The sequence below is a fragment of the Mobula birostris genome, chromosome 24 (genome assembly GCF_030028105.1).
Source record: "Mobula birostris isolate sMobBir1 chromosome 24, sMobBir1.hap1, whole genome shotgun sequence".
Lineage (NCBI taxonomy): Eukaryota > Metazoa > Chordata > Chondrichthyes > Myliobatiformes > Myliobatidae > Mobula > Mobula birostris.
Genome location: NC_092393.1, coordinates 52,197,483 through 52,214,718, shown reverse-complemented (window position 1 = coordinate 52,214,718; position 17,236 = coordinate 52,197,483). Strand labels below are relative to the sequence as shown.

General features: G+C 41.9%; 1 protein-coding gene across 9 annotated transcripts in view; it reads right to left on the bottom strand.

The window, feature by feature from the left end:
• LOC140187120 (endonuclease V-like) overlaps positions 1-17,236 on the bottom strand; it is a 162,497-nt gene that overhangs the window by 107,291 nt on the left and 37,970 nt on the right. For 8 of the 9 annotated variants that reach the window (XR_011883002.1, XR_011883003.1, XR_011883004.1 and 5 more), the window contains exons 6-7: positions 4,945-5,013; positions 238-366 (exon numbers count right to left, since the gene is read on the bottom strand). Coding sequence is in view for 6 of the 9 variants with exons in the window: in XM_072242085.1 (XP_072098186.1) it covers positions 238-366; positions 4,945-5,013 (198 nt within the window). In the remaining 3 variants the exon portion in view is untranslated. The remainder of the gene's footprint in view (positions 1-237; positions 367-4,944; positions 5,014-17,236) is intronic. The other variant, XM_072242090.1, reaches the window with a different exon arrangement.

Genomic DNA, 17,236 nt, shown 5'->3' with positions numbered 1-17,236 from the left:
TTCTCAGATCAGCATTGCTCACCAAATATCATTATAATCTGCAAACATCTGGTGAGGTTTACTGCAGTTCATTCTAATTCCCGCACTAACAAGACAAATCCCACACACAACAGCACTACTCGATGTCGCAGTGAAACGAAAATGACATCCACTGAGGTGACAGGTCAATTTCACAACACATAATCCTCGTAATTATTGGCTAACGCCTAGGTGTGCAAGCCAGCCACTGGAACATACCTGTCGAATTGGTTCTGGTACTCTGTATTTACAGCAGGAATGAGTCAGGCGTGTGGCAGTGTCCAGATTAATCCTGTGGCCCACAGACACATAAATTGGTTTTGTGCTTTTCTCACAGCTTTTAAGAGCCTGCCACATGTAAAGAAAGGTATTTATATTAGAGCAGGTTCAGTATCATCCACATGCCGATCTTAAATGCCCCTAACGTACTTGCCTCTACCACCACCCCGGCAGCACATTCCACACACCCACCACTCTGTGTAATAAACCTACATCTGGTATCCCCCCTCCCTTACACCTTCTTCCAATCACCTTAAAATTATGCCCTCTCATGTTAGCTGCTTCCACCCTGGGAAGAAATCTCAGGCTATTTACTCAATCTATGCCCCTTATCATCTTGTACGCCTCTGTGAAGTTATCCCTATCCTCCTTCATGCCAAAGAGAAAATCCCTAGCACACTCAAACCAATCTCATAGAACCCGCTCCCTAATTCAGGCAGTGTCTTGGTAAATCTCCCCTGCATCTTCTTGAAAGCTTCTACATCCTTCCTATAATGAGGCAACCAGAACAGAGCACCGTAATCCAAGCGTAGGATAACCAGTGTTTTATAGAGCTGCAGCACTTCTTTGTGGCTCTTGAACTCTGTCCCCTGACTAATGAAGGCCAACATGCCTTCTTAACCACCCTAATCTCCTCTTGAAACATATCTCGGTCATTCATCACAAATTCGTATTTACTTGACACTTGCTCTGTGGTATCCATTAGACCCGACTACCAGTGCTGTACGTGCTGCACTCAATGGGTTGTTTGCTGGTCAGTGTATTTCAGAGTGGGGGGGAGTGACAAAAGTGGAAGACGCACCAACAGAACCAAACTTGTCCTGTCGATCTAAGCACTGTAGCTTCAAACTGCACATCCTATTAAGCTTTCTACAGGTGCTTTTCATAACTTTTAATCTCACTTTTCTACTCCAGGTTCAAATTCTAAGAATAACAACTTATCATCTATTAAAATAAATTTAAAATATGGTTTCCAACATCGAAGAAAGGATGCACTTGCATTGGGGAAGGTCCAGTGGAAGCTCACAAGTATTATCCTGGGAATAAAAGGGTTAACGTATGAGTAGTCATATGATGGCTTTGGGCCTATATTAGCTCAAGTTTAGAAGTATGAGAAGTATGAGGGGAGAAGTATGAAATCTGTCAAATATTCGAAGGCCTAGATAGCGTGAATGTGGGAAGAATGTTTCCTATAGTGGGGTAATGTAGGACCAAAGGGCACAGCCTCAGAATAGAACAGAGGAGTGGAGCAATTTCTTTTGCCAGAGAGTGGTGAATCTAAGAGTGCTGTGGAGGCCAAGTCATTGGATATACTTAAAGCAGAGTTTGATAGCTTCATGATTAGTACAGGCATCAAAGGTTACAGGGAGAAGGCACGAGAATGGATTTGAGGGGGAGAATAAATCAGCCATGATGGAATGGCAGAACAGTCTCAACGGGCCAAATAGCCTGATTCTGCTCCCGTTGTATGTCTTGTGGTCTTCCCTTCCTCTGAGGTGAGGTGAGGGGAGATACTGAGGTGAGTATTGCTCTATCGTTAACCATTAAAGACAAAAGAAAACCTTTTTTTCAAGGCCCATCCTGCTATTACAATTGAATTTGGGAAAGAGCAGACCATCTATCAGAGTAGCAGTTTGCAGAGGAGATTTACCAGGATACTGACTGGATTAGAGGGCATGCCTTATGAGGACAGGCTGAGTGAGCTAGGGTTTTTCTCTTTGGAGAAACGAGGATGAGAAATGACTTGATGGGGGTGTACAAGATGATAGGAGGCACAGGTCGAGAGGATAGAGACTTTTTCCCAGGGCGGAAGTGGCTAATTTAAGGAGATATTATTTCAAGGTGATTGGAGGAAAATATCAGGGGAATGTCAGAGGTAAGCTTTTTACACAAAGAATGATAGGTGCATGGAACTCTCTACTAGGGTGGTGGTAGAGGCAGATACATTTGGGATATTTAAGAAACTTGTAGATAGGTACATGGAGGATAGGAAAATGGATAGTTATGCAGGAGTGAATGGTTAGATTGATCTTGGAGTAGGTTAAAAGGATGGCACAGCATCATGGGCCAAAAGGCCTGTACTGTGCTGCAATGCTCTATATTCTATGTAACCCTTCTATTAACAGGGTGATATGGTCTGAAGAACGAATGCAGCATCTTAGTTACACTGGAATATGTGAGAAAATTATAAAACAGAACAAGGAGCCTATCAGTGATTTCTATTTATTCAGGAATAGTAGAAAGTTATCGTTTACAATATAGAGAGTCATATTCATAGAATTATAAACAATGGAACCATGCCCTTTGGCCAACTTGTCCATGCCAACCAAGGTGCCTTCCTGAGCTAGTCCCATTTACCAGCATTTTTCCAATATCCCTCTCTAAACCTTTCCTACCCATGAACCAGCCCAAATGTCTTTTAAGTGTTGTACACGTCTCTACCACTTCCCCTGGTAGCTTGCTCAATATGCCACCCTCTATGTGAAAAGCATGCCCCTCTGGTCCACTTTCAACCTTTCCCCTCTCACCTTAATCCTACACCCTCTAGTTTTAGAATTCTCTATCCTGGGAGAGAAAATATTGACCATGCACCTTACCTCTGCCCCTCAAGGTTTTATAAACTTTCTTACAGTCAACTTTCAACTTCCTTCATTACATGGAAATCAGTCACAGCCTATCCAGCCTCTGCTTCTGACTCAAGCCCGTTGGTCCCAGCAACATCTTTCGTGAATCTCTTCTGTGTCCTCTCTAGCTCAATCACATTCTTCCTAAAGACTGATGGTCAGAACAGCACACAATATTCTCGGTGCGGTCTCACCAACGTCTTGTACAGCTGTAGCATGTCGTTCCCAATTCTTGCAATCAATATCCTGTCTGGTGAAGTGTGCTGCATGCCTTCCTCATCACCTTGTTCAAGCATGTTGACACTTTTGGGGAGCTATGCATGGGCAATCCTAGGACTTTCAGGACTCTGTTACTCACTGTGAATGCCCTGCCCTAGTTTAGCTTCCCACAATGCACTGGTCTGAATTAACATTTCATCTGCCTTTCCTTTGTCCACTTTCCCAGTTGATCTAGATTCTGTTGTAACTGTACACAACCTTCTTCACTGTCCACCATGCCCATCATTTTCATGTCATTGAAATGTGCCATCTACATTCTCATCCAAATCATTAATACATGTGGCAAAGAACAGGGAACCTAGCCCTGATGTCTGTGTCACACCACTGGTCACAGGCCTCCAATCTGAAAAAACAACCCTCTGCTCCCATCTCTGACTGCTACCACCACGCCAATTTAGATTATGAGGACACTCAGTCCTTGTTTATTGTCATTTAGAAATGCATACATGCATTAAGAAATGATACAATGTTCCTCCAGAGTGATATCACAGAAAAACAGGACAAACTAAAGACTAACACTGACAGAAGCACATAATTATAACATATAGTTACAGCAGTGCAAACCAATACCATAATTTGACGAAGAGCAGACCATGGGCACGGTAAAAATAAGTCTCAAAGTCCCGATCGACTCCCGAGTCCCCGATAGCAGGTGGCAAAAGAGAGAAACTCCCTGCCATAAACCTCCAGACACCGACAACTGCCGATGGATTAGAAGCACCCGACAATCGCTGACACTGAGTCCGTCCATCCGAAAATTTCGAGCCTCCAACCAGCCCCTCTGATACAGCCTCCCGAGCGCCATCCTCTGCCGAGCACCTTCGACCTTGCCCCGGCCGCTGAAACAAGCAAAGCCGAGGATTTCGGGGCCTTTTACTCCGGAGATTCCAGACCACACAGTAACAGCGGCAGCGAAGTGGGCATTTCAGAAGTTTCTCCAGATGTTCCTCCGTACTCTCACGTCTGTCTCCATCAAATCAGAATTGTGCACGGTACCCTACTTGACAGATTACAGATATCATTCACCGGAGAGGCCGCGCGCGCTGCGTCACGCCGCCATCTTCTCCTCCTCCTTCAATTATGTATTCAATCGGCTGGATTGCATGTGATCTCACTGTCCAGGTCAGCCTACCAGGCAGGACTTTGTCAAAAAAGCCTTGCTAAAGTCCATGTAGTCAATGTCTACTGTCCTGCCCTCATCAATCCTCTTAGTGACCTCATCACGATCCTCCATCAAATTCATGAAACATAATTTCCCACACATAAAGCCGTGCTGGCTATCCTAATGAGTCTTTGCTTTTCTAAATGCAGATAGATCCTATCTCTGAAAATCCCCTCTGGTAACTTTCCTATCACTGACGTTAAAGCTCACCAGTCTGTAGTTCCCTAGATTACCCATTAACAAGAACTTTCATTTATATAGCAGCAATTGTAGCCTCAGGACAACCTAGAGTGCTTTACAACCAATGAAGTGAAGTTATTGTTATATCGTCTATTTGTGATTTGGTGACTTGCTACATTGAGTGTGCCCGGGAGTTTTTGCTTCAATAAATAAATGTTTCTAGTCACCAGAAAGCAAAACTCATTCCTGAAACATAAGCAAATGAGTTTCTAAGCAGTCTATAATAATTTCAGATCATTTGTTTGATCCCAGCATGATTGCACTCTGGTCCACAAGTGCACAGTTATAACACGATCCTTAAAACTATTTGCATCGAAGTATATCTTATAAGCAAAGACGTACCATACCCAAAACCTTCCCAGACCTTCCAGTTAGTGTAAAGGTGTTTCCTCTTTCATGAAGGTCTTTGATCTGCAAGACAAATGTGAGAGTTTACATGAAGCAATATCAATTATATAATTATGTTACTGACTGACTTAAGAAATAACCAATTCTCTTCTTGTAACATTAATACCATTTCTGATAAATGCACAAGTCTTGCTATTCATGCATTCATAGTCATAGAGTTATATAGCACATAAGCAGGCTCTCTGGCTGATTCGACCAAGGTGACTCCCTGTGCTAGTCCCATTTGCCTATATTTGGCTCATATCCTGCTAAATCAGAATCAGAATCAGGTTTAATATCACCAGCAGATGTCGTGAAATTTGTTAACTTTGCAGCAGCAGTACAATGCGATACATAATAATGTGGAAAAACAACTGTGAATTACAGTAAATATATATCCAGTACATTAAATAGTTAAATTAGATAAGTATTGCAAAAATAGAAATAAAAAAGTAGTGAGGTAGTGCTCATGGGTTCAATGTACATTCAGAAATCAGGTGGCAGAGGGGAAGAAATTGTTCCTGAATCGTTGAGCATGCTTCTGTAGCTCCTTCCTGATAGTAGCAATGAGAAGAGGGTATGTCCTGGACACTGCCTTCTCAAGGCATCACTCCGTGAAGATGTTCTGGAAACTACGGTTAGTGCCCGTGATGGAGCTTACTAAGTTTACAACTTTCTGCGGCATACTCCAATCCTGTGCAGTAGATCCCCCTACATCAGATTGTGATGCAGCCAGTTAGAATGCTGTCCACGGTACATCTGTAGAAATTTACGAGTCTTTTAGGCGACAAACCAAACCTCCTCAATCTTTCTTTCCCAAGAAGCTGTCCAATTTTCTTTTAAATGTTCTAATTGTACCCTTCCTCTGATAACTCGATTCACATATCCATCGTCCTCTCGGTGAAAAACTTGCCCCTCAGGTTCTCCTTAAATCTTTTTCTTCTCACCTTAAATTTATGACCTCTAGTTTTAGATTCTCCTATCCTGGGGAAAAGATGGTGAATATACACCTCTGCCAGTAATAGTCATAGTCATACTTTATTGATCGCAGGGGGAAATTGGTAATGAAGAGATCAATAATAAAATAATGCTTCAAAATTCAATTTAATAGAACTTTCCTTTCACAAATGACAGTCACTTCACTTCCAAGAATTCTGTCAATCATGAACAAGGGAATGTCATTCAAGATCTGCTTTAAAACACAGAAAATAATCAGTAATACTGTCATAGATAAGGTACAACAGGTAAGCTCCCTAACTCCCTCTGAATGTTTAGGAGAGAGTAAAGAATTTACTGAGTTAATGCTAATACAAAATACTAACAGGACTCACAAGAACACAAGAAAATAGGTGCAGAAATAGGCCATGATGTCCAGCCATTCAATGTAACCATTGCCAATCTACACTGGCTTCACCACCTCTTCCCTGCCACTTCTCTATAGCCCTCTATTCTTCAATCTATCAAACATTTATCCATCTCCACCTTAAATAATTCTCTCACTTTACACCGCACGCTGTCGGAGCAGTGCTGCCAGGATAATCAAGGACATGACCCACCTAGCCAACACACTTTTCGTCCCTCTTCCCTCCGGGAGAAGGCTCAGGAGCTTGAAGACTCGTATGGCCAGATTTGGGAACAGCCTCTTTCCAACTGTGATAAGACTGCTGAACAGATCCTGACCCGGATCTGGGCCGTACCCTCCAAATATCCAGACCTGCCTCTCGGTTTTTCTGCACTACCTTACTTTCCCTTTTCTATTTTCTATTTATGATTTATAATTTAAATTTTTTTACATTTACTAATTTTTACTATTTTTAATATTTAATATTTGTAATCCAGGGAGTGGGAAGCACAGAATCAAATATCGCTGTGATGATTGTACATTCTAGTATCAATTGTTTGATGACAATAAAGTATAAAGTATATGAAGTATAAAGTATAATTCTAGTGATCCAGGTTCTACCATCCACCAGGATAGAGAATTCCAGAGATTCACTACCATCTGCAAGAAGGGATTTCTATATATCTCAGTTTTAAATTACAGGCCCCTTAACTTGTACTTATGTCCCCTTGTTTAAGACTCTCTCACTAGCGAAAACATCCCTACATCTACCCTTTAAGATCTTATGTTTGAATAAGATCACATTCATTCTTCAAGATTCAAGATTGGTTATTGTCATTCATCAGTACACAAAGGTAAAGGAGAACAAAACCAGTAGGCTAGACAAGGGAGATGTAGTGGATGTTGTATATTTGGATTTTCAGAAGGCCTTTGACAAGGTGCCACACATGAGGCTGCTTAACAAGATAAGAGCCCATGGAATTACAGGAAAGTTACATACGTGGATAGAGCGTTGGCTGATAGGCAGGAAACAGAGAGTGGGAATAAAGGGATCCTATTCTGGTTGGTTGCCGGTTACCAGTGGTGTTCCACAGGGATCAGTGTTGGGGCCGCTTCTTTTTACATTGTACATCAACGATTTGGATTATGGAATAGATGGCTTTGTGGTTAAGTTTGCTGACAATACGAAGATAGGTGGAGGGGCCGGTAGTGCTGAGGAAACGGAGAGTCTGCAGAGAGACTTGGATAGATTGGAAGAATGGGCAGAGAAGTGGCAAATGAAGTACAATGTTGGAAAGTGTATGGTATGCACTTTGGCAGAAAAAATAAACGGGCAGACTATTATTTAAATGGGGAAAGAATTCAAAGTTCTGAGATGCAACGGGACTTGGGAGTCCTCGTACAGGATTCCCTTAAAGTTAACCTCCAGGTTGAGTCGGTAGTGAAGAAGGCGAATGCAATGTTGGCATTCATTTCTAGAGGAATAGAGTATAGGAGCAGGGATGTGATGTTGAGGCTCTATAAGGCGCTGGTGAGACCTCACTTGGAGTACTATGGGCAGTTTTGGTCTCCTTATTTAAGAAAGGATGTGCTGACGTTGGAGAGAGTACACAGAAGACTCACTAGAATGATTCCGGGAATGAGAGGGTTAACATATGAGGAACCTTTGTCCGCTCTTGGACTATATTCCTTGGAGTTTAGAAGAATGAGGGGAGACCTCATAGAAACATTTCGAATGTTAAAAGGCATGGACAGAGTGGATGTGGCAAAGTTGTTTCCCATGATGGGGGAGTCTAGTACGAGAGGGCATGACTTCAGGATTGAAGGGCGCCCTTTCAGAATAGAAATGCGAAAAAATTTTTTTAGTCACAGGGTGGTGAATCTATGGAATTTGTTGCCATGGGCAGCAGTGGAGGCCAAGTCATTGGGTGTATTTAAGGCAGAGATTGATAGGTATCTGAGTAGCCAGGGCATCAAAGGTTATGGTGAGAAGGCGGGGCAGTGGGACTAAATAGGATAAAATGGATCAGCTCATGATAAAATGGCGGAGCAGACTCGATGGGCCGAATGGCCTACTTCTGCTCCTTTATCTTATGGTCTAAAATGATTGTTACTCTGAATCCAATGCAAAAACACAATAAGCATGAAAGCACAATAAACATAACTGCATTAGATTAGCTTATATACATAGACTGTATGAATAGAAAGTGATGCTAGCCACAGGAGTGTCTGTATATAAGGTGATTGACAAAATGGTAAAGTATTGGTGGTGGGTTAGATGGTGGAGGTGTTGATCAGCCTTACTGCTTGGGGGAAGTAACTGATTTTGAGTCTGGTGGTGCTGGCGTGGATGCTGCATAGCCTCTTCCTTGATGGGAGTGGGACAAACAGTCCATAAACAGGGTGGGTGGGATCCTTCATGATGTTTCTGGCATTTTTCCAACACCTTTCAGGATATATGTCCTTGATAGCAGGTAGGCTCTTGCCGGTGATGTGTTGGATAGTTTAATTACTTAGTTCTAAGCTCCAAGGAGAACAGGCCCAAACTGTTTAGTCTTTCTTGGTGAGACAGCTCTCTCATCCCCGCAATTAGCCTCCTTATGCTGCCTCCAAAATTCGTATTTTTTTATTGGTCAAGGGACGAAAACTGTATGCAGCTCTCCAGCTGATGCAACTGCACAACTGTACAACTGCAGCGAAACCTCGCTATTCTTGAACTCCAGGTGCTTGGCAATGAAGACCAAAATACAGTTTACCTTCTCATTGGGCCTGCTAGCTTTTTGAATGACATACCTAGATCTCTCCATACCTCACTCATTTTCAGCCTCTCTCCATTTAGATAATTTCCCTTGACATTCCCTTCAAGAGGGCACTTAGAACTAAGGGTCAAGGTGCACAAGGTAGAAACACCCATTTAGTTCAAAAAGTTCAAAATTCAAAGTGTATTGATTATCGAAGTATGAATACAGATATGTATGTATATACCTTGTTGATCCATATATATACATATAGACATGGATATACGTAGATAAATATATTAAAAATGTATAAAATGTGTGTGTTTCTGTCACGATGATTGCTCAATTTCTGAAAATACTTTCAGTCTGGCTTATGGTTCATAATGAACAGCTCAGTGATGTTGCTACTTATCAACAAAGACTAAGTTAAACCAATCCTGTCAAAGGGCTTGCAGAGAAACTCATAACTGAGCAAAACACAGGGAATAAATAAAAGGTCTTAACTGAAGCTGGCTTGAGAATGTGAATTGACAGGTACTCTGTGAAGGTTGGCCACTAAGAGCGAGTGTTCTTTTTCCTTTGCGTTTATATTTATCTTCTATTATTCAGCTGAAGGCTTGTGGAGAAAATACTCTCAGATCCATACATCACTACCGCTCACTTACTCATCTCAAGCACCAGGTGACTTTATTCATACAGATCATGGCAGCACAAGTTTGCAAAATGTGTTGTTAAATACAATCCAGATGCCATTCTCCTCCCTGGAGGATTTGTAAGTAACTCATGTAATAACCTCTGTGCAAAAATAACTAAGCTGGTGACAGGTCATTAAACATCTGAAGCAGAAAAAAAACTGGAATACTTAATAAAGAATGGAATAATCAAAAATTCAAAGGGATGGGAAGAGTTCTGTGAGGAGGTGGTCAACACTGCTGGTGGATAACATGCATTTAGTGTGGTATTTAACGTTCCAAAATCAAAGTAAATTTATACTCAAAGTATGTATTTATCACCATAGGCTACCTTGAGATTCATCATAAAGCCTGGTATGGAAACATCAACACCCATGTGAGGAAAAACCTACCAAAAGTAGTGGATGCATCCCAGGCCATCTCAGGAAAAGCCATCCCCACCAGTGAGCTCATCTACCAAGAGTAATGCCACTAAAAAGCAACATCCACTATCCAGACCATGCCATCGATGTGGAAGTACAGGAGCCTTAGGTCCCACAGCGCCAGGTTCAGCAACAGTTATTACCCTACAACCACCAGACTCCTGAACCAGTGTGGATAACGTCACTCACCTCAAACAATTATATCACCTATAGAAGAACTATGTAACTCACATTTTCAATATTATTCTTGTTGGTTTTTTTGCAATTGCGCAATTTGTCTCCTTATGCACATTTGTTGTTTGTCTGACTTTCTGTGTAGTTTTCCATTGATTCTGTGTGTTTCTTTGAATCTACTGTGAATTTCCACAAGGAAATGAATCGCAGGGTAGCATATGGTGACATATACGTACTTTGATAGTAAATTTACTTTGAACTTTGAACTGATTCCACAACCTACAGACTCACTTTCACAGGCCCTAAAACTCAGTTCTCAATGTTATTTACTTATTTATTATTAATATTTGTTATTTTTGTATTTGCACGCTGTTTCTTCTTTTGGACATTGGTTGTTTGGCTGTCTTTGTGTGTAGTTTTTCATTGATTCCATTGTATTTCTTTCTACCTACTATGAATGCCCACAAGAAAATGAAACTCAGGGTAGTGTTTGGTGACATATACGCACTTTGATTATAAATTTACTTCAAACTTTTGAACTTTGATTTTCTTGCAGGTGTTTACATGAGAATAAAAAAATGCAATAGAACTTACAAAAAAATTATACAAAGACCAACAAACAACCAACATGCAAAAGAAGACAAATTGTACAAACAATTAAAAAAAGTAAATCAGTAAAACGGAGTGCATGAGTTGCAGAGACCTTGAAAGTGAATAGTATTCAATGGCCTTCTGAAAGCCTTTGAAAAGTCATCTGACAGGAAGGTATTGGTGGACATAATGGCAACAAGAACAAAGGGATGATTAAAAGCTGGTAAAAGGGAGGAAATGAAGGAAGCTATTGATAGCTTCTCAGCACTTGGAAGTGGGTGGCTATTCTGTGTTCAGTAGGATACTATTCTGTCTAACGCATAAATAAATGATTTGGACCACGAACCGAGCGATTGACTGGGGAAAGAGTGGTTCCAAATATGTCAATGGCACTGAAATAGAAGGATCAGTAATTAATTCTGATGCCCCAGAAAAGATTCTGATAAGTACGGGAAAAGGGCTGACCTATAAAAATCAATGGCAGGAAATGTGAGATGGTTTTGAGGTTTTTGAATACACCATCTGAGAAGCGTAATGTATGAACACTTGACCAGTTGGGACAAATGACTGAAAACTGCACTGTAATTTCTATGACAACCAGGTTTAAATATTGATTCAAAGATTCCTAAAGTCAAAGTACATTTATTACTGAAGTATGCATACAGAACACAACTTTGAGATTCGTCCTCCCACAGAATGCCACAAAACAAAGAACACCATGGAAACCGTTCAAGAAACTATCAAACACCCAAACATGCAGAAAAAGAACAAGCAACACACATCAAAGTTGCTGGTGAACGCAGCAGGCCAGGCAGCATCTGTAGGAAGAGGTGCAGTCGACGTTTCAGGCCGAGCCTGAAATGTCGACTGCACCTCTTCCTACAGATGCTGCCTGGCCTGCTGCGTTCACCAGCAACTTTGATGTGTGTTGCTTGAATTTCCAGCATCTGCAGAATTCCTGTTGTTTGCGGAAAAAGAACAAATTGGGCAAACGGCAAAAGACGAGCGAACAACATATAGATATCACACATCAAACCGGGAGTCCAACAGTACCCAGTCTATCAAAATTAGTCTTCCAAAATTCAACAAGTCAAAGTAAATATGTAATTTTGATTCACGCAGACATGATACAGCAACAAGAGCTTAGACTGAATTTTATATGGAGCTGCCTGTATTTACTATTGGTGTGCAGAAGTGCCAAGTCTGGTGGTTAAGCTCCGTCAGTGATTCCCTGGTGGCTGTCCATCACAAGATTGCACATGGAATCTAATGCTGGAGTTCGAAGAGTCAAGATTCATGTTTATTGATCACCTGTACATCGTAATGTACAGTGACTGCGTCGTGAGCGTTACCAACCAACATCTGAAGGTAAGCTGAGGGGGACAGCTCGCAAGTGTCGCCACACATTCTGGCGCAAACGTACAGGAGAGAACGTGCTCACAATGCTCGACAGAACACAACAAGCAACAAAACAATGACAGCAAAACAAGCCTTGATCCTCCCTCCCACGTGCATACACTGTCCTTTAACCCCAGGACAGGCCTCCAGCTGCAAACTCCAGTGGACATAGACTTGTGCCTGCACACACTGGGCTTTGACCTCCTTAGTGAACTCGCAGAGATTCATAGACTAGGATCAGCCAATAGGCCTTGACTTCTGGACTTCCAATTTGACCCTCAGGCCTTGATCCTTGACATCGATCGCCGAACATTATGCCTCAGGCTCCGCAATTGCCTGAACTTCGGTCTCTCTGAATCGTGAACGCAGGGGGTTATTGGACCTCATTCCTCTTGCTCGCACGGAACTCCAACTCCGGCACCCGCTGACAACTCACTGACCTTGTGGGCCCTCGTCCTCGTTCTGCCAGCCCAACATCTGATCATGGACATTGCATGTCTGTGTCACTGGTCTTTTATAGCAGAGCAGAGACTTACTGACTTTTATTCCTCCTCATCCTATCCTTAAACCCTAACCTGACCCCTAAGTCCCCTCTCTATCCCCCAAACCACCTTTACAAACCTAAAAAACATCTAAACCTGAGCCATGGCTCAATGGAGATAGAGCTCAGCACCATCTTGTAGACTTGCTATGAAGGAGGGGGAATCGGCTCACTTATTGTAAGTTAGGTCAGAATCTGCAAGCCCAACCACTTCAATGGAGATTTTACAACTGCGACCAAACGAAGAAAGTGTAAATTATATCACAGACAAATGTTGTGAAATTTGTTGCTTTGTGGCAGCAGTAGAGTGCAATACATATAAAACCACAAATATCAATACAAAGTATATATACTTTATTGTCCCCAAACAACTGATACTAGAATATACAATCATCACAGTGACATTTGATTCTGCGCTTCCCGCTCCCTGGATTACAAATCGATAGTAAATATTAAAAATTTAAATTATAAATCATAAATAGGAAATAGAAAAATGGAAAGTAAGGTAGTGCAAAAACACCGAGGGGCAGGTCTGGATATTTGGATATTTTATATTATTAAGTAATCAAATTAAATAAATAGAGCAAAAAGAAAGAAAAAAGATTAAGTTGGTATTCATGGCTTGGTTTATTGACCATTTAAAAATTTGATGATGGAGGGGAAGAATTGACTTTGACTTTATTTATTACATCCTTTATGTACATGAGGAGTAAAAATATTTACATTACGTCTCCATCTGAATGCACAATGTGCAAATTATAGTAATTTGTAAAAAGTAGTATGTGTAGTAGGATATACAACAGAGCAGTCAATATAGCTTAGAAATACAATTGTGTAAGGGTAAATTAATCATTCTCATGGCCTGGTGGAAGAGGTTGTCCCGGAGCCTGTTGGCCCTGGCTTTAATGCTGTGGTATCATTTCCTGGATGGTAGCAGCTGGGACAGTTTGTGGTTGGGGTGACTCAGGTCCAAAATGATCCTTTGGTCCTTTTTTACACATCTATCTTTGTAAATGTCCTGAGTAGTGGGAAGTTCACAACCACAGATGCGCTGGGCTGCCCACACCACTCTATGCAGAGTCCTGTGATTGAGGGAAGTACAGTTCCCATACCAGCTGTTCCTAAAACAACGAGTGTGTGCCTTCAATCTCTTGTACCTCCTCTCCGATGGCAGAAATGAGAAAAGAGCATGTCCTAGGTGGTGGGGGTCCTTAATAATGAATGCCGCTTTTTTTGCGGCATTGCCTTTTGAAGATGTCCTTGATGCTGCGATAGGCCAGCACCCATGATGGAGCTGACTGAGCTTACAATCTTCTGCAGTTTTTCCCGATCCTGTGCCATAGCCCCCACCCCCACAAAATGTTGTTTATGCAGCAATGTTTAATTGTTTAAAAGTGCTTTCAGGTGATTCTAACTTTTTTAATTTTGCTGACTATCAAATGCACCAAAAAAATCTTGATAACCTTGACTGACTGCCAACGTGGGGCTGGGACTTTGTAGCCAATCAATGTTGCTTTCGGAGGATTTTATTGCAGGACTTGCCAACAAGAATTACTTTTGTCACTCAAGGTCCCAGTGCCAGGATGGGACTTGTCACTCAGCTTCAGGTCAGAGACTGCAAGATGCAAGTCAGGGATCACAACTGAAGCGTTTTATGTGCACGCAATAGGAAGGATGAGACTGCACTGGAGAGGGTGAAGAGCAGGACATTGTCTAAAATGTAACAGTTCAGACAAGTTGGGCTTGTTTTCCTTAAGAGTAGAGGAGGATGGGGAATGGGAGCTGATAAATGTATAAAAAGTTATGAGAGGCATTGACAGGGAACTTTACCCCATAGTAAAAGTATCTAAAGACGAGAAGGCATAGGTTTAAGCTGAGGTTCATAGGGGATCCTATGAAACAACTCAAAGGAGATGGCAGCAGGTATCTCACAATATCTAAGAATCACTAAGATGAGAACCTGAGCTGCAGAGGCACAGAATACTTTGGACCTAGTGCTAGTGAAGATGAGCTTAGGCAGATACTTGACGATCAGTACTGGGCAGCCCCAGTTGTGTAGCAGTTAGCACAATGCTTTACACCGCCAGCGATCACCAGTCAGGGTTTAATTCCCGTTAAACTTGAATCCTAGGGGGGCCAATATCCTGGCAGGGAGATTAGCGAGGGCTACTGAGGTGACTTTAAACTAGAATGGTTGGGGGGTGGGAATCAAATTAAAGAGGCTAGGCGAGAGGAGGTTAGTTCACAACAGGGGGATGGAAACCAGTGCAGAGAGACAGAGGGGTGTAAAGTGAGGGTAGAAGCAAAAAGTAGTAAGGAGAAGAGTAAGAGTGGCAGGCCGACAAATCCAGTGCAAGCATCAAAAAGGGCCACTTTTAAACATAATTGTATAAGGGCTAAGAGAGTTGTAAAAGAGCGCCTGAAGACTTTGTGTGTCAATGCAATGAGCATTCGTAACAAGGTGAATGAATTGAAAGTGCAGATTGTTATTAATGATTATGATATAGTCGGGATCACAGAGACATGTCTCCAGGGTGACCAAGGATGGGAGCTCAACGTTCAGGGATATTCAATATTCAGGAGGGATAGACATGAAAGAAAAGGAGGTGGGGTGGCGTTGCTGGTTAAAGATGAGATTAACGCAATAGAAAGGAAGGACATAAGCCGGGAAGATGTGGAATCGATATGGGTAGAGCTGCATAACACTAAGGGGCAGAAAACGCTGGTGGGAGTTGTGTACAGGCCACCTAATAGTAGTAGTGAGGTTGGAGATGGTATTAAACAGGAAATTAGAAATGTGTGCAATAAAGGAACAGCAGTTATAATGGGTGACTTCACATCTACATGTAGATTGGGTGAACCAAATTGGTAAAGGTGCTGAGGAAGAGGATTTCTTGGAATGTATGCAGGATGGTTTTTTGAACCAACATGTCGAGGAACCAACTAGAGCAGGCTATTCTAGACTGGGTTTTGAGCAATGAGGAAGGGTTAATTAGCAATCTTGTCGTGAGAGGCCCCTTGGGTAAGAGTGACCATAATATGCTGGAATTCTTCATTAAGATGGAGAGTGACATAGTTAATTCAGAAACAAAGGTTCTGAACTTAAAGAGGGGTAACTTTGAAGGTATGAGTCGTGAATTAGCTAAGATAGACTGGCAAATGACACTTAAAGGATTGACGGTGGATATGCAATGGCAAGCATTTAAAGATTGCATGGATGAACTACAACAATTGTTCATCCCAGTTTGGCAAAAGAATAAATCAAGGAAGGTAGTGCACCCGTGGCTGACAAGAGAAATTAGGGATAGTATCAATTCCAAAGAAGAAGCATACAAATTAGCCAGAAAAAGTGGCTCACCTGAGGACTGGGAGAAATTCAGAGTTCAGCAGAGGAGGACAAAGGGCTTAGTTAGGAAGGGGAAAAAAGATTATGAGAGAAAACTGGCAGGGAACATAAAAACTGACTGTAAAAGCTTTTATAGATATGTAAAAAGGAAAAGACTGGTAAAAACAAATGTAGGTCCCCTACAGACAGAAACAGATGAATTGATTATGGGGAGCAAGGACATGGCAGACCAATTGAATAATTACTTTGGTTCTGTCTTCACTAAGGAGGACATAAATAATCTTCCAGAAATAGTAGGGGACAGAGGGTCCAGTGAGATGGAGGAACTGAGCGAAATACATGTTAGTAGGGAAGTGGTGTTAGGTAAATTGAAGGGATTAAAGGCAGATAAATCCCCAGGGCCAGATGGTCTGCATCCCAGAGTGCTTAAGGAAGTAGCCCAAGAAATAGTGGATGCATTAGTGAAAAATTTTTCAAAACTCGTTAGATTCTGGACTAGTTCCCGAGGATTGGAGGGTGGCTAATGTAACCCCACTTTTTAAAGAAGGAGGGAGAGAGAAACCAGGGAATTATAGACCGGTTAGCTTAACGTCAGTGGTGGGGAAACTGCTGGAGTCAGTTATCAAAGATGTGATAACAGCACATTTGGAAAGCGGTGAAATCATCGGACAAAGTCAGCATGGATTTGTGAAAGGAAAATCATGTCTGACGAATCTCATAGAATTTTTTGAGGATGTAACTAGTAGAGTGGATAGGGGAGAACCAGTGGATGTGGTATATTTGGATTTTCAAAAGGCTTTTGACAAGGTCCCACACAGGAGATTAGTGTGCAAACTTAAAGCACACGGTATTGGGGGTAAGGTATTGATGAGGATAGAGAATTGGTTAGCAGACAGGAAGCAAAGAGTGGGAATAAACGGGACCTTTTCAGAATGGCAGGCGGTGACTAGTGGGGTACCGCAAGGCTCAGTGCTGGGACCCCAGTTGTTTACAATATATATTA